Raw genomic sequence first — 23,122 nt, forward strand, 5'->3', positions numbered from 1 at the left:
GTACGTTCGTACTTGTTTGTTTACTTTGTGAAAGTTCATCCGTAATTCAAGGCGTCAAATCAATATTTGCGAAACACACACACAGACGGAGTAAACATTAAGATATTTAAACAGAACACTGCCTATGTATTATATATATCTATATCTATATCTATATATATCAAATGATTAATTAACCACACGAAAGAAGATAATTAATAGCGAGGGCAAAGCAGCATGTAATAAATAATATGTATGTTCCAGTAATAATACCAGCAAAGATGGAATAACGAAGAAGAATGGCGGTAAGAACAAAGTGGTTGTAGGGTGACATGTCGGTTATGTTAGCTAGTAGGGTAAGGAAGTATCGAATGGGCGATAGAAAGAAAGAAAGGAGCTAGTGCTTCTCTCTCACTTTCTTTAAACTGGATGATATATAAATAGAGACACAAAAAGAGGAGATATGGATAAGACGCTTGGAAGAAACTTTGATGCTGTAAATAGTGTCTATTGTTATACCACATCAGCGCCTTCAAAATCGATAGGTGGGATTCTGTTGGAGTTTGAGAGTGGATCGATCAACTTGAGCTCTTCTTTAATCGCGTTTCGAGCCACCGCATCCAGCTCTTTAGTGACAAGTGTGAAGATTTTCTAGTTTGCACCAAATGTTACAATTGACTTCCCTTTCTCTTTCTGTTTTCTTCATGAGGAGACCTTGCAAGTCATTTATATACCTTAAATTTGCTATCGCACTTGAGTACCAGCTCAAAGTATGCTTGATTACATCCTTCGGATCCAATAAGTAACTTTTGGTATGCTTCCACTAGAATATCCGTCAGAGTGTAAAACGTCTCAAAATAATCCAGATCAAATGGCTAATGCAGCATGTATTTAGTTTTCTTCTGTCATCATCATCGCCATCCATATGTCCCTCATTCTATTGATCAATCCGTATTGTTTTTCTTACCACGTGCGGTAGCATCAAGTGTGTATACTCTCCACCTTCACTATATCCTGCGTCATCCTTTCCTCGCGCTTTGCGAAATATATTTTTCTAAAATTAACAGTTAAAAGATCAACCCTCCATAATCAAAAAAGTTACTACACGTATAAAAGATACTAACCATTTTCTGTTTTGAGTGATCGTTTGTATGGTACTCGTATTCGTTCAATAGTTGTCCGAGTGCTTTAAGGTAATCAGCCGTATTCATTATATCCAGAATGGTTCCTAACGAGACGCCCAACATGTAAAAGTTACAAGACCTTTGATTTGTTTCCGGCACAATTCAAAATTGGTTTAGTGATGCTCTTCCACTAAAATTGAGATTCACAATCACTCGTCTTTGTAATAACTTTACCTCCGTTGCATTTTGACGTTAGGGTAGATGGATGTTAGGTCATTTTTGGTGAGTAGAATAGTATTGAACCAATGGGTGTTGCCTTCATGAGCGCGCCGGAGATACTTGATGGTCGCAACTCGTTTTGACACCAGCTCGGAAAGGTATTCAAATAAACTTGGCTGTTGTTGTAATTGTTGATTCAGTTGTGATGATTGTTGCGTTGTTGTGGGTTGTGCGATGGAAGCTGAATGGTATACGGACGAGCTCACAGACATTGTTTGCTAGTAAATAGTTATTAAAAGGGACAGCACACACAAAAAAAAGGCGGTTCTGGAAACGCTCCCTCTCTTTCTATTCTCTTTCCCTCCTTTTTTTGGTTGGTTTAACGCTGCCAACAATAATGCCACCTAAACCAGCGAAATGTTACACAAATTCAATCGCTGACAAGAAGATCCCTCTTCTCGTCATATGATCCCCCCATGCATACACTAAAATGTATGCATAGTAATTAGATATAATTTTTTCCTGTTGTGTATCAACAGTTTTTACCCTATTTTCATAAATATGCAGTTGATGTAGTAGCTACACTGTTGTATAACGCCACTCACAACAACACATGTGCACACTGACAAGTACATCCATTTGTATGGATCAGAAATGACTGGGGTGTTATGACAAGGGGAACTAGTAACTCCATGCTTAAAGAACGAATGATTGATAAACTCATGGTTTCATTGACCTATTTTAATAAGTTTTAGAAAAGGGCAACAATTGCATTTTTAAGCTCTCTATCAGCATGCTAGCAAGAGCTATTATTATAAAATCACAAAATGGATTCTTCTATTGTTTTATGAAGTAAACATATAGAAGAAAAAGATGATATCATGCTCAGTATAGAAACGCTTACACTTGCTGCCATGATTTTTAGATTTCCAGGGGTTATGGGTATGAATATTATCTATAACATTGGAGATTCTGATATCATAACCATTAATATTCTAGCATACTTTGATAAAATGTCATGGCTTTATGCAGGCAACCGAGACCGTTGTCAATCTAATAAACAAATTACAAAAAGCTGTGGCGAAGTGATTTGTCTGACAACTTCTTCTTATTCACTTTTATATTGAGCATATATTATCATGTTGATAAGTAAAGTACTGATGACCATCGCCACGGTGGGCGGTGCAACCATCGTCTCTGGACAGCTTGTCGGATCTACGATCCTTCAAATCCTCAACACCACACAATTATCACCAGCTACAAAGTTTGTGGATTTACTTACTTCGTCGCCTGAATACCGTCCCATCTTGAAGCTCTTGTCAAGTCCTGGTAATCACACGATCTTTGTTCCATCCGACAAGGTCTGGGAAGAAATGCAGCAACAACAACAACAACAGCAAAACTCTACTACTGAGGGAGGAGCCGGTGGTGGTGGCAGCAGTGCTTCAACTTCATCAGATGCTATGATGCCCACCGACGGCACATCACCAAACGATCAAGAGCCTGGTGGTAGCGGTAGTGAGCCTCCATCTGGTAGTGGAACTGGAGGCGGACAACAACCAGAAGGTGGTAACGGCCAACAACCTGGAACCGATGAACAGCCTGGCTTGTACCAAATTCCAGGTGGGCCCGGCATCGATCTGAACGGCGAATGGCTGAAAAACGCGCGAATTCTCCAGCAGCAGCAGCAACCTCCATCCGGTCAAGAGTCGACAACACAGCCAACATTTGGCAGTGGCGGTGGCGGTGGCAGTCAAACGCATCCTGCTGTTAGTCAGACAAATCCCGCTGGCAGCCAACCGACCACGACATCGCCATCTTCTTCGCAACAACAAAACGAATCAAACAACCCATTTGCACAAGGTCCATTACAGAACTTTACCGTCGACGATGTTATTCGCTATCATATCATCAATGGCACCTATTTACTCAACCACCTGTCTAAAAATGAAACGATGATTCTGTCAACCCTCTTAACCAACCACACCGTGGACAAAATCGGCAAGGGCTTGCCACTGGTTGTCACTTCGTTGAACGAGACCGATAGCAGCACCAGCAATGACACCCAAGATGGCGGTGCTGGTGGTGGCTCATCACAAGAAACCACTGCAATTGATGGTTCGGCGAGCGATACGTCGGTTGAGCCAACCCCAGCTGCTACTGACTCAATGCCTACTGGTGCGGGTGGCGCTGAGCCAACGGATCAAGGGCAACAACCAGATCAGCAGCAACCCGACCAGCAGCAGCCAGATCAAGGTCAACAACCCAACCAGCAGCAGCCCGATCAGCAACAACCTGGACAACAGGAATCACCAAACGATCAAAATCAAGGCCAAGGCAATCCTGGAACTTGGTGGTTTACCAGACTCTTTTATAATTTGTCTCAAGGAAAGAATAAGAGGGCAGCCGACTCGTCTCAACAACATGAAGATGGCATGCACAACCAAACATTGAACTATACTGTCGGTAACGGTCTTCAATTTGCCAACGTGTCGCTTCACGACATTGTGGCATCCAACGGCGTTATCCATGTTATTGATAATGGTAAGCATTTTTTAAATCGATTTATCCTTGCATTAGATTGGCCATTAGAATACCAGGAACAAACATATAATAATTACATGGGATGCAACTTTCTTGCCATTGAACCACTATGTAGTGCTTATCCCACCTCAAGCGCCTTCTCAAGTCATTGAGAATGCGACCAATGTAACCTCATTCGGCCAATTGCTTGAACAAGTCAACATCAATAGACTTTCAAATGTAAGTTCTGTGCGCAAAATCTCTTGCTTTTTGAATGGTCTATGGTATTTCTGTAAAAGTTGGGTGCGAAATGGAGAGAATAGCTGCAACTAATTGTGTTATTATGATTTTGCTTTACAGATAACCGTTTTCGCACCTAGCGATGAGGCTATGCAAGCTTATGACACAAGCTCTCTGGACGAACAATCAGCTCGTCAATTGGTTGCAAGCCATATTGTTCAGAACGATGTTATTTATTCTACAAACGTAACACACTCCAATGAGCAACGGCATCAAGGTGGAGGTCAGCAACAAGGTGGAGGCCAGCAACAAGGTGGAGGCCAGCAACAAGGTGGAGGCCAGCAACAAGGTGGAGGTCAACAACAAGGTGGAGGCCAGCAACAAGGTGGAGGCCAGCAACAAGGTGGAGGTCAACAACAAGGTGGAGGCCAGCAACAAGGTGGAGGCCAGCAACAAGGTGGAGGTCAACAACAAGGTGGAGGTCAACAACAAGGTGGAGGTCAACAACAAGGTGGAGGTCAACAACAAGGTGGAGGTCAGCAACAAGGTGGAGGTCAGCAACAAGGTGGAGGCCAGCAGCCACAGCAACAATCGACTCCATTGACACAACAAGCCCAAAAACGACAACAGCAACAGAACCCCCCTCCAGCCTCTTCTGGAGGTAGCAATGGCGGCGGCGAGTCTCAACCACAGCAAGGTGGTTCAGGTAGCAATAACGGAGAAAGCAACGGTGGCAATGGTCAACAGCAGCAGCAACAAGGTCTGAATGTGCAATCGGCAGGTGGAGAGCAGCTTATGCTGCAGCCGGTGGACAACACAACATTCACTGGTAAGTCACTAATTTTCAGGCTTAAGTTATCAAAACTGATGAGCTTTTTTCTAAAAATGATTATCTATCGCCTAGTGAATGGAGCCCAGGTTGTCAAGCCCAATATCCTAATGGATAACGGTGTCATGCATGTTATTGACCAAGGTAAAGGGAAGAACGGCTTTGATTGTGGCGGCAGGAAAATTACTAAGTTTACCTACATGATACTAAACGTCATTGGTGTTAGTTCTCGGCTCGTCGCAGGGACAGCAACAGCAGCCTTCTTCTTCTGAAGGAGGTGGTAGCGCACAGCCTCAACAGAGTGACCAGCCATCCTCTTCTAATGGAGGAGGTTCAACAGGAAGCCAACCTCTATAGATAAGAATCTTCGCAAACCATAATCATCAAAAGCTTACATAATACTTTCTTTATTCTTTGTGTAATTAATATAATAGCAGTTATAATAAAATAGTGCAGTACACTATTAGATACATCTTCAACAATTTTTTATCTTAGAGCAATAGCCCAGTATTTCGTCCTTATTCATAATATAATGAAGAAAAAGAATAGATATAGCAAAGAAATTATCCATATGTAATCACAGCTTGGTTTTTTCTGTGCCACACCGTAACAAGCAATGACAACCCTATATTTTAAACTTGTAGCACGGTAGAATACTTTAAGTAATTTCTTTGTGTTTGTTCTATGCAGTGTGCTCATACAGTAGGGAGAGACAATTTTTTATTATTTCAGGAGTCGTAGACATATACTGTACTAAGTATACACATAAAGAAAAGAAAGAAAACGACTGATCTTTATTTAGTTGCATGATGATAATAGTTAGCCAAGAATGTGGTCATCACTATCGACAGATATCTATCGCCCACCCTAAGGACTAAAGACTACTGTATCAAATATTTATCGTCTGTTCATCTGTTCAAGGCTTCTTTACATAGCTTGAAGTAGCAAATGGTGGAACTAGTGGTTTGCACGACATTCTTCGAAGACATCAGCGTTAAAGTTGATCAATTATCAAATCGAGTAATCTTCTTGTACAAACCGCCTCCCTGTACCTGCGCTGTCGAAATGGATTTGTTTTCTTTTCCATCGATTACGTACCTGCATTATATTTCTTTGTGATATCATATACACCGGCGAACGTAAAAACATAGTCATGTTATGTTTAGCCTATATGTTCAAATTGGCACAGTCCCGAGCCTGCAATAATTGTACCGAGAAAAGTATAAAAGGCGGGTGAGAAACTTACTTTAATGAAAACATCTCCATAACAATCACAGTAACAGCATTGCATCAATTAAACTCTCTCATAAGTGTAAGGTAATAATAGTAAATATAGGGAACATTTTCTTTTTGTAAACTATAATACAGTTGTTTGGAATTTCTAGATGATTTGATATTTTCGTCATTAATGTATGTTTTGACATATGTGTAGGCAGCTCGGTTTACTATACTTTATATAACACAAACAACAGCAAAGATGGTTCAAGCTTCGATTAAATTCATTTTGGCACTCACCATTCTTGCCACCATCGCTGCTGCCCAGCCGACAAAAGCCCACCACGGTGATGAATCCCATCTCAAAGCTATCGATCATGCTAGTTCCGTCCTGCTACCTGGCCCCATTGCTTGCCACAAAAATTCGGATTGTCATTCACACAAGTTGAAGTGTATCGCCAATTATTGTCGATAACTTGATCAAGTGTGCTACAACTACTGTAGAAGTCTATATTTTGTATATCCAGTGATTGAGAAGCCATTTATCCATGATGTTAGATTTGTTTTAGAAATATTATCTTTTTCATTTGAAGAACATAACATATTTGTTATTATTTACATAATATGCGAAACGAAAAATTGTATGTTTTACCACCCCTGTTATGATATCATAGAGTCAAAAACGTGCCGGTGCTGAGGGAAAGAGTGGGGTAAAGAACTGAGTATTGAAGTTGCATGTGAGAGTCGAGGATAGTGCAGTATCGGAAATTATAATACAGCTAGTAGATGGAGCTGAAGAAAGACATTGACGGGCAATGCTAGCACGTAAGTGAAGGGTGAATTTGGGGATAAAGAGCAGGCGACGTCGTTGACAGCGGTAATGAATTGCATGCCCAAGGGAATGAAAAGAACGGTGGTGATTGTGCATAGTATGGTAGTAACAATTGATGGTGGCAGTGGCAGGTATGTATCGTAATTTCAGGCTCACTGACTTGTTCTTTTTCGTCTTTATCAACAAATCCGGAGCTGCAAGGGCAGGTTGAGCCGCGGCCTCGTAATCAAGTGCGTCTCCAGCAGCCAAGCAGTAATCCGTAAGACGACGCGATTGAAAAGACAACGACACCGGAGTGGATGATGATTGCGACACAGTTCACAGATACAAGGAAAACCTGAGCATAGACATCACCAAAGACGCAGGAAATCGGCTACGAGCCAGCTGGACGATGCTGGAGATGCCAAAGGCCGCATGCAGGGAGCGTGCACAATGCGGCACACAGAAGTTGAATGATGAGCGGGGACAACAGCAGGAAATACAGCAAGATCACGACTGCGGTAGACATGGTAACGGATAGAAACTCGTGAACGGGCTTGAGCACAAAAATTTTAAACCACAAAATCTGCCGGTTTCTATGCAGTGTGATGTGTTGAGATACGCTTTAGTCTCGGTGCCGTGTATATTACTTGTAGGCACCGATAGGAAATGGATACAAATATGAGAAGTATGATATATAATATACATTGGCTGCGCTTGCCAAATGTAAAAGCTGGAACTCTGATAGCGAGGATTATGACCATTTATCTATGTACTCTTGCCAACACCTGCGGACGATTAACGTTTTCTGCGAGGACCAATAGCGTCCGCTTAGACCATTCGCATTTGTGTGAGGTTTGTATCAACTGATGCGTGTACCGCTACCACCGCCTATTCAGCCTATCCGGAACGACCGCCTGCGTGTTTCGCCAGTAAATATTGTCCCGTACAGTCAAAAACTATGATCTATTATCTATGCGATTGTTTTAAAACGTATCTTTTCATATGTGTCTAATGCGTGTTATTGAATGCGAGATTATATGGAGGAGAAGCGAAAGAATCAAATTTAAACTAATGTTGAACTTCTAGTAGGATTTCATAGGTATGATAGCAGAATACATACTGTAACACAAACTGCTTGTTCATTCGTGATAACGGGTTCTTTGTAGCAGTATGTTTGCATCCAAAGCCAGCACAGAAAACAGTTCCTATAATAACGACATCCAGTACATCCAAAAGGCCAGGCTATTCGTCGAAAATAATGAAAAGCCGAAGCGATTCCGTTCATGCACATCAGCCTACCGGGACCTGCCAGGGGTAAGTTGTACGTAGATTAAGTAGTTTTTCATACAGATGTATTCAAGTCCATTACTAACAATGCAGCATAATTTAGATGAAGTGGTACCGACATGACGACAACGTTCGCCACATGCGGTGTATTAATCTGTGCCCTACTGGTTGCTGCAGTTGAAGTTGCTGTTCGTAAAGTTGGTCTCAGAGCGCATTCCTTGGGTGTACAGTACCTTTATGAAGGTAGCACTAAAGTGATCTTTCTTCTATATTTCGCAAGTAGCTCTTTTGTTCTAGGAAGAAGATGGCGATGATGGCAAAAAGGATTTAAAAAAACATGTTTAATTTATATGGTAGTATAAGCTTCTAGTAGTAAAATTATATTTAAAGAATCGTGCATTCCTACAAATGTTAGTAAGCTTTTGTCCGTGGTAACGATAGCCCTCTGATTTTTTTCTCTCTTTTTTTTTTCTTCTATAATTTTTTCTTCAACTACATAATATTCTGATTTGTGGGATTCGTCTGTGGCAGTAGTTACGGTCTTTTTCGTCTTGATAATTGTCGTCTTCAGTAGCCTGAGGTGCGTGATATCTGTGTGATTTGCTTGTTGATATGATATCTTCGGTCATTTTTGAATGTGTTATCATGTCGTGCTATTTTTGCGTTCGAGTATGTATGTCGATCTGTTTTCTTTTTTCTTTTTTTCTTTTTTTTTTTTTTTCGCGCAGCCTTCGCTAAATGCTCTGTTGTCTTGAGCTCGACGCGAATGATATGGAGGCCGTTGAAGGCGATAATAGACTGAGCTTGTGACTTTGTATCGATGATGATCCTCAGCGCTGTATTTTGTCTCTAAATATCAATAAGCCTTTCACGTTAGTTATCAATGTCTTCATCTAAAGTGAATCCGTGTGACTTATTTGTACTTACTGCTGATAATTTACACCATATAATTGCCCCAGTCTTGCTTTTCAGTCTGGTAGTGGAATAGACTGCAATTTGATATCGCTTGGTTTGTTTTGTATGTGATGCTGTGTGTCTTGTGTAGACTTCATCTTTTCTTCGCTGATTTCTTTCCAAAAGATTGTCTTGTATAAATCGCTGCTGTTGTTGTATGTGTTAGCTTTTGATGCGATGTTGATCGGGTATGTAGTGCCGTTGTAAGCAAACTTGCTTAGGGTGATAAGACAGCCACCGACTTGTTGACGTTTTCTTGGTGCCGTATTGTACGAAAGGCAGTGGTGATTTTTTTTCTTGACATATGTTTCTGTCTTTTTGTTGCCTTGAATTTCGCTACTTTTGCTTTCCGTCGTCACAGACCGCGTGATGCTTGGTGTTGTTTTTACATTCTCTCTAGTCTACTACTAATCTAATTCCTGATTTTCTTTTCCTTTCTTTTTTCTTTTTTTTTTACTCGTATTTTGGGGGGCTATCGTTACCTGGACCGTAACTTACCAACGCTTTGTCAGAAGAGATTTCCTGGGTAGAATATGTCGAATTTTCGTTGCATGAATAGCGGCCTTCACTAATGATATGATTGTAGCAAAGTCACAATGAGCAAATAATTTTACGAAAGCATGAATAGTCAATTGTTTCTCTTGGTTTTGCTTCTTACCATGATACAGCAATGTATGCTTCTTCTGTTTCGATTTCCGAGGTAATGTACTATTGACTGTCCTAGTAGCTAACGCTTGATATAGAAGAAATGACAGAAAGCCTCCCTTGTTTGCTGCGTGCCATCCATTTTGTCATGGATACACATGCACGATGCCTTCCTTAAGGTAGTATCATCGAGTAGTCATGTCGCCCACCGCTTTTACTAAAAGATTAATCGATCTAAATGAGTACGTATAATACATACACCAGTGCTAATCGCCTCATATTCCGCTCCAAATTCATACCATGTAAATTCAAATTACCTCAAAAGTTCTCTCCTATCAACGGTCAAACTGCTGCCATAAACAATATGTGTGTGCGAATGTCAATAATGAGTAGTTCTTGAATATATGTCCCGTGCGACAGGAACCATTGACCGATTCTCTCGTCGAGTAGCGTTTATCGGTTGTGCGATCAGTGTCTTCAACGTGAGCTCGCCAGCATGCATTCGAAAGTCGGATACGGATAGTGCCGCCATTATTGCGTCTACGCAATGCCGTCGGATCCCTCTGGTAATAATGTGCCCCTTGTTGATAGTGGCCTTTAGACGCAGTGTTTTGCTTGATGCGTCTTGGACAGGTGTGCTTCTCGTCCCTTCTTTTGTCCCCATTGCTGCTTCACTACTAAAGCAGAAATGAAACCGCCACGATAATATGATACTGCTCCATCCAATAGCCGTGTCCCGTGTGCATCGTTGTCCCTGATATTCTTTGCCCGGCCATGCCGATGACTTGCTCGTTGTTTTCATGCGCAATTTTCAGATTGTTCGCCACCTTTTCCCCCCTAAGAAGAAATTGAATGTAAGAATCACATTTTGTCCGACTTGATATTGTTAAGAACTTACTATAGGCTCTGCATCCATCTAAATGGGCGTTTGAGATGTTGTTAATAAATATGTCTCCTCGTATCTTGTCGCCAATTCTTCCCGTGGTGCAGCTTGGATCGTGTTGCCACCATAATAGAAGTCGCCAGTCTTTCTGCTTTGGTGCCGTCTGATAGAAATGATGAAGAGGCATTTGAATAGCCGTCCATTGCCCGATGTTGTCCCCATATTGAAAGCTGACAATGCCAATGTCGTCTTTTTGTCGCCATGCTGCTGTCTCCACAAGTCTCCTCGTCGTAAACCGAGATAGATGAGGATTGTTTTCATCTCCTTGACTTGACGTTGGCTGATTTGAATAGTTGTAATGAGTATTACCGTCACATTACACCTTGTGATTCTGAACGGATTGAACTGTCGTATGCATTGTTGCAGTTTTTGTCGCTGAAGTATCTTGCTCCATGTGGCCATCATAGGTAGCGATGGACACTGTTGGTCGATACGATGTTTGCCGCTGCTCCTTTGTTGCCGCTTTCTCTTTGTGTTTTCACCACAAAAGTGGGGATGGTAAATGATGATGATGATGATCGTGCCGTTGATGTGAAACCATCCCACATATTTGCCCGCATGCTTAATGACTTGATCCGTCTACGGCCACACACCTTGAACTTTTTGATCAGCTTGCATATTCCTCGTAAAGATGTGCCATAAGTGATTCATTGCTGCTGCGGTTGAGTATGACTCGCCCATAAATTACATGTCGCCTTTTCCGCCTGTCACTTTTTCGTCCGCTGAAAACAGTAGATGCCAAAGGCTGTCCACCACGACTTGCACTTGGTCCGCCTATGCACGTGTTAAATGCATGCAATTTTCCGCCCAGAAGGGGAAGTGTCATATTGGATCACTTGAGAACAGATATCCGCACCCGCTTGAAGAGTCCTTGTCGCCATAGCATCACCAGTAGTCAATAAACTTGCTCCTTCCACACTGGGAATATTCAAATCCGAGTTAGAACGTCGAATGTAGTTGTTGCCTGGACCAACGGGAAGAAAACCAGAGGATGCCAACGATTGAATAATGCTTATCGATCTTGATAGTCTATCGCCAAAAGACTGGTCAAGCCAAAGACGGGATTCTGCCAATCCTCGAATCGACATCAAGTAAAAGAGATTGTTTTTACTTGGCTAGCCTGGAAATACGACGCCACCTGTAGCAGCATAACCATCATGGATCATCCACCAAGACCACACGAGACGATGTGATCAAGCCAAAGACGGGATTCTCACAACACCCCGAATTTTTACTCGGCTAGCCTGGAAAGCTGACGCTCTCCATCGCGGCGTACCACCCACACCGCTGGCCTGACACCCCAACCCGGACACCCCAGCTTCACGGAATCCGGAGGCAAAGGTGAAGGCTGAGGCTGGACTAACATGGCTGTGGCACTGACTACAACCGGTGGAGGATCCAGGGTATGGAAAGGGCGAGGACAACTCCGGTTGAGCTTTCGGTGGCAGGGATTGGGTGAGCAACATTGCTCCGGTTGGCCAGGGCTTACGCAGGAACACCATCCACATGAGCTGGAACTGACTGGGATGACAACGTTTGAAAGGAATAAATTCCTAATACTGGGCCCCTCTTCGCCTTCTCCACACCACATCCGTGTCGAATGCGATACGAAGAAGGGAAGAAGGAAAGGAAAAAGGATATATCAGTTAGCAAGCCTCTTCTTATCAATATGGCCGTAGGTATCAAAGAAAGCATAGTACGTACCGTAATCATACAAGCTTGGCGCCTTGTGTTGTCATTTGCTGTCAAGAACCGCCGCTGTACATGTGGATTCCTGCTGCCTACACAACCAGAGCGTTGCTCACCTCCCCACCACCGGCTCAACCGGAGTTGTCCCCACGTGCCCCTCCAACCCCTTCACCCCGGTGGCTGCAGCCAGTGCCGGCGCCAATGCCAGCCCCAACCGCCTTTACCTCAAGAAACCATCCACTGAGATGTCCGGGCCGCACCCCATCGCCTGACGAAGGCGGATACCGCCAGACACACCGAAAACACGCCGCATGCGCTCTATTTGAAATAAAAACAGTAAACTCATTAGCATCAGTACTTTATGCATCTCGCTCAAGCAAAACTGCTGAGACACTTACCCCAACCAAGCGCACACGCGCAACCACAAACATCGCCTGACGCAGGCGTACGCGACAACGCCAAGCACGGCACCAGAGGAAAAGAAAAAAAACATGCGGAAAAGAGGAGACAGCGACACAAACAGGCGGATTCAAAGTGGGCGACACCAGGAAAGGGAAAGGGGAGAGACCAAAGGAACGGAGAGAAACAAGCACACAGACAGAACAAATGCCTAGAGAAGGCCATCTAAAAAGGACATTGCAATTAGCATCAATCTGGGGCAATACGAAAGCACTCGATAGCGAAATAAAAGAGGATGTAGCCACTTACACGCCGACAAGACCTGCTCCATCTCGGAGACTCGGTCGATGTCTCCACGAGCAGCCTGCAGCAGGCCAGCAAAGAGCGCCTCATCGTCGCCAGTCTCTAGGAGACGCTGCAACTCCTCATACTCGTCCAACGTGACACCCAAGTGTGCTGCCATCACTGCAGCAAACTGTGCACCTTCTTCATCATCTTCTCCTTCTTCTTCTTCGTCGTCACCTTCTTCGTCGTCGTCGTCGTCTTCTTCTTCTTCGTCTTCTTCGTCATCTTCTTCCATGCTCTCCGGGCCGCAAACGACAGGAACGTGAGCCATTGGCTCCGGCGCGACGACGGACATGGGGGTGTTTGCGGAGGCGAAAGTGGTGGATGCAGCGATAGGGCAGGAAGAGACGGAAGGGAAGAATAGCTGCAAGGTGTTGCGCTGGCGGATGTGGCGGTGGTGGCGGCGACGGGTGGAGCTGAGGAGGTGCGCAGAAGGATAGGGACGGGAACGGACTTGTTGATGAGGACGGTGGTGGCGGTGGGTTGAAGGAGCGACTGTGGGGACGAACGGAACGGAAGGAGCGAACAGCGGCAAGTAGTGGTGGTGACGGTGACGGTGGCGGATTTCACGGTGGCGGGTGTGATGACGAGGTGCGCGGAAGGATGCAAGGACTGTGTGGTTGCGGCGGTGATGGTGGTGGTGTCGATGATGGGGGTGTTGTTGGCGGCGGCGTTGATGGCGGTGGTGTTGACGAGAAGAAGAAACAGGAACAGGAACAGGAGCAGAAGGAACGGACGGGGCAACGAGCGGCAAGTAATGGTGACGGTGGTGGCGGATTTGATGATCCCGGTGGTAATGGTGGTGGTGGTGTGAGGAGCGCGGAACGAAGAAGAAACCGGGTGTTGGCGACGGAGGTGTTGATGATGGCGGTGACGGGGCTGGCGGCGAACGGAGCGCACAGAAACAACAGGCACAAGGCCTCTTCGTCAAGCAAGACAACCACACCATGGTCCTCAGCAGCAAAATCACCTGCTACTGGCAGCTGCGATGGGAGCTGGTCCAAGGACGAGGAAGAAGGCAACGTCACTGGGGACGGATTACGCACAACTTGGTCAATGGGAGCCTCATCGACAACTGCAAATGAGGGGACGTCGATGCCGTTAGGCACAGCAGGGAGGATATCGACCGCAGGTGGCAACGAAGGCGAGACTGGAAGGCTGGCGTCAGCACCCGAAGGCTGGGCATCATTCTTACGAAGAGCCATTGACTGCACACTCAACTCATCCAGCTGCACAACGTGCACGGGAGCAGGAACAACCACTGCAGGAGCCGCCACTACAGCAAGCTCTCGAGCGCCGGCCTCATTCAGGCCCATGGCGGGACGCGTCTCACGGCAACGGTATTCGCCCAAAGGCAGAAACAAACTGAATGTCGCGGGCAGCAACAACGACAGGAAACCGGACGACGCAGACAACGACGGCAGCAGCAGGAAAGAAAAAAAGGGAAATGTCGTGGCAATTAGCCAACGACAGGCGATATACGCTAAGGCGATCGGGTACATCAGCAGTGCACACAGGGCATAAGACAAGGGCTTATCGGTTTCTGACATTTTGGAATGTAGATGCTGGTAAAGAAGAAAAAAGGAGAGCTGGAAACTACTTCTTTGTTATTGTCAAAAAAATTTCAAAGGCCGTGACGTCACGCGTTTTTTTTTCTTTTTACCGCACACAGTGCGTTCTCTGTAAGCATGTGAGAGCAGTAAAGCACACTAGTAGTAACGCGTTGGAAGATGCTATGATAGCCTCTTTTTTTTGCTGCGACGTCGCTATGGTTGCGTGCTGTTTCCATGGCTGCATATATGTTTCACATTTGCGCTGCTCCGCTTGTACGTTCCAGGCACACCCGTGTCAATTTCTTTTTTCGCCATGGCCAGTGCGTCTACAGCAAAGTGACTCAATATCGGGTGATTATCAAAGAACAATTTTTGATGATACTAGCTTTTGATTACAGTGACTAGACTCCTTAACGACTCAATGTTTATTGGATTATAAAAAACATATAATCACTGAAGTATCATGCATACCATATTTCAGAAAATTCAAGGATAATAGCAACACAAGTGAAGCTCTTATCAATTGCCCATGAACTGCATAAGTAGATATACTCCTCTGATTTTTTCAGAAAAGTTTCTCGAATTGCTTCGCAAGTGTAAATGAAATATAGTAAGTAGGAGGAAAGGAAGATTACCAATCTGCAGTGTTCTTGCTGGCTATTTCTACAAAAAGTTTTTCAAAAGATCATGCTCTGGATTTTTGCCTCCCTCTACCCATTACGATGCGCCAAAGGTGGCACATAACTAGCTAAGACTTTTATGGGTTGAATATAAGCTTCTTGTTTGTAACTGTGGGTGTATAAATAATGCGGATCGCTGAACACTACTCGATGATGATTGGGTCATTACTCGTCAATGCAACAACGCCGAACTGCTTCAGTGCTTGTGATCGTATGTGAAATATAGCCGATAGACTGAATAGCTACTGCTATTGCTCATAAGCGGCTTTCCATGAAGGCTTACATATTATGTATACACTGCTTAATGTTCATTTGCAGTTTGGTGCTGTCTGCCCATATTATCTGCTCTTTTCCTCATAAACAGCAGCTGTTGCTCCTGGTAATCCATATCACATTGCTTTCCCGCCATATCATAGACTGCACTAATGCACTAATCGAGGATAAATATGTAGAAAAGCTAGATGAAGTTCTAACTAACTGGTGCGTTTGTCCTTTGCCCACAGCACCATAACATACGTACAAAAGTAGATGCTGTGATCTCTATTGAATAAATCATTGTTTTCTTTTATGTACATTACTTTTAGGAAATATTAACAATGGTACGGTTAGAGGAGCAGCTATAATTTTTGCTACATACCAATTCTTAAGGCATATGCAGCTTGCAGATTTTGCGGGTATGTAATATACAAAAACGATCTTTTACATGAATTTCAATTAGAATAGCTACTTCATCATGATCCCTATACTTCTCGCTCAATTAACCCACTTAACCTTTACATAACTGTTTCTTTTCCTGGTCGTCATGCTATTGTGGTATTGCAGAGTAACGGCTGGACTCTGAATACGCGGAAATGAAGTGTGAATAAAAAGGAAGTAGGCGATTTACGGGCCTTAGATATGCTATTACAGCTATTCTGATGAAAAATGGAAAGTGGGAGTTCAAAGAATCGGGAATGTTACGTCCGAAAGACCACTTGAGAGATTTCTTTATTATGAAGAAATATTGTAAAAGAAAAGGATAAGATATGAACTGAAGTGATATTGAATGAAAAGAGAAAGGCTATTTATACTAATCAATGCTCTTGCGTCTCTAGCTAAGGGATTATTGGGTTACTGATGCTATTGCGTTGAGAGCTTTTGCTAATGCGACAGAAGCATTTGCTAATACGATAGAAGCATTTGCTAATACAGTGAAAGCATTTGTCGTGCGGCATTGGTGGCTAATCCAATAAGAGTGGGAGAGAGATTGAGTATGGAGACACAAACATTATGAGGATATGAAATTGCACTACACTATATACCTAAAAATACTGCTACAGCTTTAGAACCGGCATTCACGGCCATCTTCGCGTCACTGGTTCTTCATGATTTCAACTGATAAATACCATCATGCAGTTTGCGTCATCATATGTCTTGCCAGTGCCGTACAGTACTCGTACTCAAGCCGTCGAAGCTATCATTGTCTTTGAGTAATAGTACAATTGCAAGCTAAAGCAATGACGTTTGAGAAAAATTCACCCTCTGTTTAACAAGCTCTGCCCAATAAAGATGAAAGCACGATCGCAGATAGAATTGCTCTTTGTATGGCTACAATGACGCAGTGGAAAAGGCAAAGCTTTGGATGTCTAAGTAAGCTGAATGTAATCGTCGCCAGTGACAATGACAGTAAATCGTTGAGCAACTGAGCCGTTGAACCAGCTTTTCGCAGCACACTGACATACGCGGTGGCGGAGCATATCACTTTAAAAAAAGCAGAGAATGTATCTACTGCTGCTGTTCTTTATTGTTATCGCCACCATTACTGTATTGGTTATCATTGTTGGTATTACAATGTTGTTATCGCATAGTAGTGCGCTTGTTGAAATTGAAGACAGCTTGGTCTAGTCACAAGCACTGTGCCAGATCCACACAGAAAAACCACGCTCTTCCAAGCCATCCAAACAGTTCGTGAAGCAACAGTACAGCGAATAAGTAGGCGGTAAACATGGGATGCATATTCGTAATCGCTATATATAAGCTATGTGTACAATATACTACTGTATATAGGCTTATTAGGATAAAGATACGCGCTAGTACGAGGAAAGTGACTAACCTGTTACCTCGGGGAAGGGAAAGCTCTTGATACTATAGTATCACAATTCCTCAGATATCATAGTTGCCCATCTACGCGCATTGCCTTGAGCCAGCGGACGATCCCTCGCCGATAGCCCCGAACTAGCTTAAAGTTGCTTGTGCACTGTAGCGAACGAATAGTATTCGTCTTGAAGGAGTTAGCTTGCTGCCCAGTTCAACCAATGTAGCACTGGTCGATACGCGAAAAATGACATGGCGGTAATACTGTAAATATTCCAAAGACTTCACGCTTTGTCATCGACATTGCGATGTTGTGAGTTGACAGTAAGGATAATGATGGAGTTGACTTCAGTACAGTAGCGTAAATGGGGACCTTCGCCTTCGTCATCTACAACAGTTGTGATGGTTCTCGTTTCTGTTTTTTGGTATCTATCAATCGTAACTAAAGCTTTTATGTACAGTTGAAAAAGATGAGAGCAAAAAAAAAGAGAATAAATAATTTCTGAGCAGCTAAGAAACATATATATGACTTCTTTTGCAACCCACGAATACAAAAGCTCAAGTCATGGATGCACGATATTGTACGACTACGATTCCTCATAACAATGTATAAATGCAGATGGTCGTGTCGTCATACGATGGTGTTATGATATCTTGTATGCTCGCTTGTTATTAATCCGCAAAGAGCATTCATATACCAACTAGACAGCTCCCAGACTTTCTACAAATCACCATGAAATTCCACATTGTTTGTTATTTCTGGAAACGGTTGGTTTTGTACTTTTTTGCTCAGGATGTTTCTACTACTCATACATATGAATTAAATTTAGAGTATGAAGCAATGTTTAACGAACTTAAACATGTGCAGTATGTAAAACGTTTTTTGTGCATCTTATCGTATAGAGGCTACAGACAGTCATATGTAGTGATCCATGAAGGGGTTGTTGTTCCGGACACTGGAAAGTATTTCTATTACTGTCGTGAATATTATGACTGGCGATTCACTCCTCTATAATTCAGCTTCAAGCGAAGACAGCTGCGCACCAGGACTGATGTCATGTCTGAATTGCTGAAGCGTTGAACAATAAGGGTGCTGTTTGAGGACACTTCATTGATCAACACCAGAACAGCAATATATACCCGCCTACTGCGTCACGATTAAAAGTATCGTGGCTGCGGATGGATCACATAAAGTTTGTACACTTTACAGTAGTGCGCCGCAGCTTTCCATCATTGCCACGGTATTTTTGTACATTGTGTTTTTGGCTCGTGGCAGTGCGGGCATGTCTTCTAGATTGAAACTCGCCAGTACAGTAATGCACAAATGACTGGTTTTCGGCACGTCCAGTTCTTGCTTTAAGTTGTTGCTTGCACCTTGTTTCCGGGCCGCCACAAACCAAAAAATGTAAGGTGGGTTTGATTTCAAAAAGACATCAAGCCGAAGCCAAATAACTGTGGCATACTTTATGACGCAATTCACGCGTGCGACCTTTCTCGCACCGTCTAAATGTCTGCATTGCCATTACACTTGATTTTTACATCTCGCGTCGTTTTTGGTGATTTGTCGCAAATGTCGCAGAGCTCGCCTTCTTCCAAGTGCCGAATATTATGGTTTGGGTAAGGGTATTGGCAGCGATGATATCGATGATGGCTGTTGTATGTTTTGTTCGCTGTCTTATTTTTCCGTAGCTGCTGCGGTTGCTGCTGATGGTGATAACGCAGGTAATGAAGGAGATGGCGGCAGCGGTGCAACCAATCCATTAATGCAATTTGTCTGTCCGTTTGCAAGAAGGTCACTGTCCTCCTGTCATACACCTGAACAGATACAGAAGGCTCTTAGAGCAACAGAAAAATACTCAAGCTTGATCATGGAAGTGAAACAAAGTACACTATTTTGTATTTGGTACTTTGGGAATATCAGCACCAATGTAATATACATAGCCTCTCCTCACCAAACAACTTAATCCGGCTTGACTTTTTTCCTCTCTAGCAAGGGGTGTTTCGGTTAAAGCACCACCTCCTACTATTTATTTTTTTATTCTTCTCAATCACCGCACCGCAAGGAAGCGACAAGAATTCTATAAGCGTATCGTCACTAGCCTTCAAATAAATGTAAACTTCAAACTAATATGATATTACGTAAAAGTAGTATTGAGTAATCGGTAGAAGAAGCACTAAACTAATCAGTAAACAGTAGTGCTGGTATTATACGAGGAAGCATCTACTAATCGCAGGGAGGGACTAGGAAGTTCACCCCAGCGTCAACACAGGCCAGTTTGATGGCCGAATCTCAAAGTTCAAAAGTTGTGTTTTTTAAAAAACTTTACTAACAAACACAATGTCTTGGGCGAATATATATGCTCAAAACAGATTGAAGGAGCGTGTTAAATTGGAAACATCGTGAATTGACACAGGGATAAAGGTTCTTTATACTGCGTTCCTTTTGCGTTTATCAGGTCATAAACATATCATATTATGTATATGGGGCATCTACAGAACAAACATGTTTGCTTCTACTCGGTGTTAGAACTAGCGCTTATTAATGGTATCCGCAGCTCCTGTATTTTACATAGCGTCGATTTGGGTTAGTATACATACAACTTTCAGGCACGGAACACCTGTAGATCCTTTTTTCCTTGCTTCTATTTTTGTCGCTGATTTCTGCGGCGGCAGTTCAGGTACTATATCTGCCACAAAAGTAAGCGGAGCTGCCTTGCAGTTGTGAAACATTCATGCACTGCTTGGAAATGGCACCCTAGACGATGACAGGCAACTTCTTTACGTTCGAAACTTCTTTCTCTATAGCTCTTTTGATTAAAGGTGCACAGTAGCAATATCATAAGAGATTAGATGACGTCACAGCGGGGCCGAATTTTTGTGACGAGTTTTTTAGCGCGTATTTTCCAGTGTTTGCTCTTCTGCTCTGCACCAACTCAACATCTCACAAAGTGTACAGGACAGCAATCAACAGTTGTAGCCCGCAAAACGACAACAAGTATGTATAAAGAGATCTCGAAGCTTAAACACTTGTTAGCACTTTTGAAATAGAAACAAACGTTAATTATTAGGGCATTTACTTTCATTTTCAAGCATTTACAAGTGGCTTTCTTGCAAAAGAAGCCCGGTTTGCTCGAAACATTGCCACTGAGCTTTGCTTCACACAAGAGCCTTCCGAAAGTCTGGGGTACGACTCAAACTGCCCCTGATTAACGGTAAAAAACGTTTGGTAAGAGACACAGAACACTTTTGAATGGTTGTTTTCTCTTCAATCTTAATCTTTGGTACATTCTGATTACATGTTCTTAAAAATATTTTTTTTCTTTCTTTTTCATAATTGCAGGCACACGATGCTGCTTGGGATCACTTCTTCCCTCCCTTTTAATTTTTCTTTTAGGGCATCTCATGTCAGCGGACTGCCCAAAGTGTGCAGCGAGTGTGCGGGTTTGAGGGTTGGCCGCCTTTGGATCTGCTGTGCATGGCGGGCTGATATGAGCATGCCTAGTGGTCCTAAACCGTAACCGGCACCAAGTATATGCCCTCTGCGAGTATTCAGAGTAAGCGAGGACGAATCCCTACTTGTCCGGCGACCAGTGGCTGCGAAGCTTTTCTTTATATCTATTTTCCAAGAGCTCCAAGCGTAGTTAGTCCTGTATCTCTGACCGTGGCTGGCTGCTCCTGGGGCATTCTTACACCATCAAGGGAACCTTCTGCTGTTTGAGTCATTCGCGTAGTTGTGTACTCCCAAGTGGGTTTGTGGACGCTGGGGAAGGGCTCGCCTCTCAGTTAGAAACTCTCTCTGCGATCTTTATTTATTACATTCACCTTTTTTTTACACCCTCTTTTCTTCTTGAACGATGACGCGGTCCCGAGCAGCGGCGCGTCTTCAACTGCGAGGGCTGTTGTTTGGTGGACTTATCAACGAAGAGAGCAGGTATCATGGAAAACGGGGAGGGTGGATGGAGCGGGGTGATATGCTAATTAGACAAAAATTACGCTTGCGTGGTTTTCTCTTTTTCTTGTAGTAGCAGGAACCGCACCTTTCGACAAGTGTTACGTTTGGCTGGACAGCGAAAAGTTGATGTGTACTGGGCCGCCATGCTGGCGAACGCGGGGCTTACTAAATCCGTGTCGTTAAACTTAGCGTGTGTGCCGAGTAGTGGATGGGGTGCGGGGTAGTGGTGTTCCTCATTGTGAAATCAGAAGTGATTGTCTATTCATTGATAATGTAGGCGCTTGATACTTAATGCCTTCAACGTCGTCAAAAGATAAATGATGCTCTTTAAAATTTTTAAAAGCTGTGGAAAAGCCTTCAAAGTCTTCTGAAGGCTTTTATAAACAATAAATTACCGTTTTGGATTTTCATACGCGTGCTTGATATTTTACTCGGTCTAAGTCCCGATTGTCCTAGCTTTTACACGATACATTCATTTTGTTTATAATATGTATATTAAAGTGGTCGAATAGAACACATACATTAACAAACAGACATACTATCAGAACTTTCTGTTTCTTTAAAACATTGTAAAAGTGCAAAGTGAGCGATGGTGTCGATTAGGACAAATGTCTTAAACTCTTTTGAGCGTGGATATGTTATCCGGATTAATCTAGCTTTTCTGAAAGTGTCCAGCGTCATGGGAAGCGTGTATTCAAGCTATCGGTCCCTCTTGTCCTGGATGGGTTGCCCATATCTACTACTTAGTATCATATGAATCTACCTTTTGCTGTTAAGCATCAAACGCTGACACGAGAACTCTAGGGAGTAACGAAAAACGACTAGAGCAATCTATTGTTGGGTGGATTTTTATGTGCGGTTCTTAGCACCAATAGGACGATCTAATTGCAACCGACGTAGCAAAGCAGCTTTCAACAGCAGACCATTTATGTAATATTGAGGCCTTTAACCTCTTTACTATAAGTACTTTTCTTTGATTTATCTCGGAGTAAAGATTGTGCTTTATGCATAACACATACCCTGGAAATCTCGCTGCAGAATGTGACCAGGACGAAACTTTTTAATCTGGATCTAACAGTGCGACGGAACCAAGTTGTTGCACATGTGTATCCACAGTAAAGCCTCGGTGACTCAATCCTAAAAAATGCATCTTAATCTGCTATGATTATATGGCAACGAAAGCAGCAATGAACCTATATGCCTATAAATCTGTACGCAAGCAACACTTCCTGAGTTAATGATAGTGCGCCTTTTCGTACATTAAGAAGCATTCCTGCTTTGCGATTTTCATGCTCTTACATTAAAAGCTCAGCTGCATGCAAAACAAAATTGTCACACGATCTAGCCACATTCAACATATATGGGAAGTTGTTCGTATGCACATAGTGCGGGGTGATTTGTGTTTTTTAAAGTAAACCGTGAAGATCCGTTATTGTACATTTAATGTTTTTCCTATAAGTTTATAAACGGACAACTGATATTGTAGATCGATTCCAGACATCGTCAAATGAACAAAAAGAAGGTCATGTTGACTTTTGGTTCTCCAGGGCCCTTGGCTTGCCACATGAGATTTTTTTCTTTACAGTAATAAATATGTGGTCGGATCGGGGAAAAGCAGCGTCCCGTGGGAAAATATATTTCCTTGGTCTTTCTTTTTTT

General features: G+C 43.1%; 9 protein-coding genes across 9 annotated transcripts; 4 read left to right on the top strand and 5 right to left on the bottom strand.

Annotated features, from left to right (window-relative positions):
* Positions 1-492: 492 nt before the first annotated feature.
* Positions 493-1,594, bottom strand: BDB00DRAFT_765032 (uncharacterized protein; the record flags this gene model as incomplete). The annotated part of the gene is made up of 4 exons (XM_053119488.1): positions 493-630; positions 714-854; positions 947-1,033; positions 1,355-1,594. 4 exons carry the CDS (start codon positions 1,592-1,594, stop codon positions 493-495), a joined length of 606 nt encoding a protein of 201 aa, XP_052979001.1.
* Positions 1,595-2,461: 867 nt separating this feature from the next.
* On the top strand, positions 2,462-5,271 carry BDB00DRAFT_909468 (uncharacterized protein; the record flags this gene model as incomplete). Its single annotated transcript, XM_053128636.1, has 5 exons — positions 2,462-3,866; positions 3,982-4,085; positions 4,206-4,914; positions 4,990-5,058; positions 5,141-5,271. The coding sequence occupies 5 exons, from the start codon at positions 2,462-2,464 to the stop codon at positions 5,269-5,271; spliced, it is 2,418 nt and encodes an 805-aa protein (XP_052979002.1).
* A 3,055-nt stretch (positions 5,272-8,326) lies between these two features.
* BDB00DRAFT_827000 (uncharacterized protein) lies at positions 8,327-8,639 on the top strand. Its single transcript, XM_053123767.1, has one exon. It carries the CDS (start codon positions 8,350-8,352, stop codon positions 8,542-8,544), a length of 195 nt encoding a protein of 64 aa, XP_052979003.1. The 5' UTR covers positions 8,327-8,349; the 3' UTR covers positions 8,545-8,639.
* A 2,106-nt stretch (positions 8,640-10,745) lies between these two features.
* On the bottom strand, positions 10,746-11,387 carry BDB00DRAFT_827015 (uncharacterized protein; the record flags this gene model as incomplete). Its single annotated transcript, XM_053123768.1, is given in 3 exon segments — positions 10,746-11,052; positions 11,119-11,192; positions 11,207-11,387. The coding sequence occupies 3 exon segments, from the start codon at positions 11,330-11,332 to the stop codon at positions 10,746-10,748; spliced, it is 507 nt and encodes a 168-aa protein (XP_052979004.1). The 5' UTR covers positions 11,333-11,387.
* A 535-nt stretch (positions 11,388-11,922) lies between these two features.
* On the bottom strand, positions 11,923-12,241 carry BDB00DRAFT_827021 (uncharacterized protein; the record flags this gene model as incomplete). Its single annotated transcript, XM_053123769.1, has 1 exon — positions 11,923-12,241. A coding segment is annotated over one exon (198 nt), but the record flags the coding sequence as incomplete, so codon positions are not given.
* A 391-nt stretch (positions 12,242-12,632) lies between these two features.
* On the bottom strand, positions 12,633-12,985 carry BDB00DRAFT_827025 (uncharacterized protein; the record flags this gene model as incomplete). The annotated part of the gene is made up of 2 exons (XM_053123770.1): positions 12,860-12,985; positions 12,633-12,779 (listed from the first exon to the last, which is right to left on the bottom strand). Coding segments are annotated over exons 1-2 (188 nt in total), but the record flags the coding sequence as incomplete, so codon positions are not given.
* A 786-nt stretch (positions 12,986-13,771) lies between these two features.
* BDB00DRAFT_873137 (uncharacterized protein) lies at positions 13,772-14,521 on the bottom strand (the record flags this gene model as incomplete). The annotated part of the gene is made up of 1 exon (XM_053127051.1): positions 13,772-14,521. The coding sequence occupies one exon, from the start codon at positions 14,519-14,521 to the stop codon at positions 13,772-13,774; it is 750 nt and encodes a 249-aa protein (XP_052979007.1).
* A 5,816-nt stretch (positions 14,522-20,337) lies between these two features.
* BDB00DRAFT_827033 (uncharacterized protein) lies at positions 20,338-20,718 on the top strand (the record flags this gene model as incomplete). The annotated part of the gene is made up of 2 exons (XM_053123771.1): positions 20,338-20,506; positions 20,602-20,718. The coding sequence occupies exons 1-2, from the start codon at positions 20,362-20,364 to the stop codon at positions 20,715-20,717; spliced, it is 261 nt and encodes an 86-aa protein (XP_052979008.1). The 5' UTR covers positions 20,338-20,361.
* BDB00DRAFT_827038 (uncharacterized protein) lies at positions 20,431-21,094 on the top strand. Its single transcript, XM_053123772.1, has 2 exons — positions 20,431-20,506; positions 20,602-21,094. Exon 2 carries the CDS (start codon positions 20,808-20,810, stop codon positions 21,027-21,029), a length of 222 nt encoding a protein of 73 aa, XP_052979009.1. The 5' UTR covers positions 20,431-20,506; positions 20,602-20,807; the 3' UTR covers positions 21,030-21,094.
* Positions 21,095-23,122: the final 2,028 nt, after the last annotated feature.

Source organism: Zychaea mexicana (genome assembly GCF_025766255.1).
Source record: "Zychaea mexicana strain RSA 1403 chromosome Unknown BDB00scaffold_44, whole genome shotgun sequence".
Taxonomy (NCBI): Eukaryota; Fungi; Mucoromycota; class Mucoromycetes; order Mucorales; family Lichtheimiaceae; genus Zychaea; species Zychaea mexicana.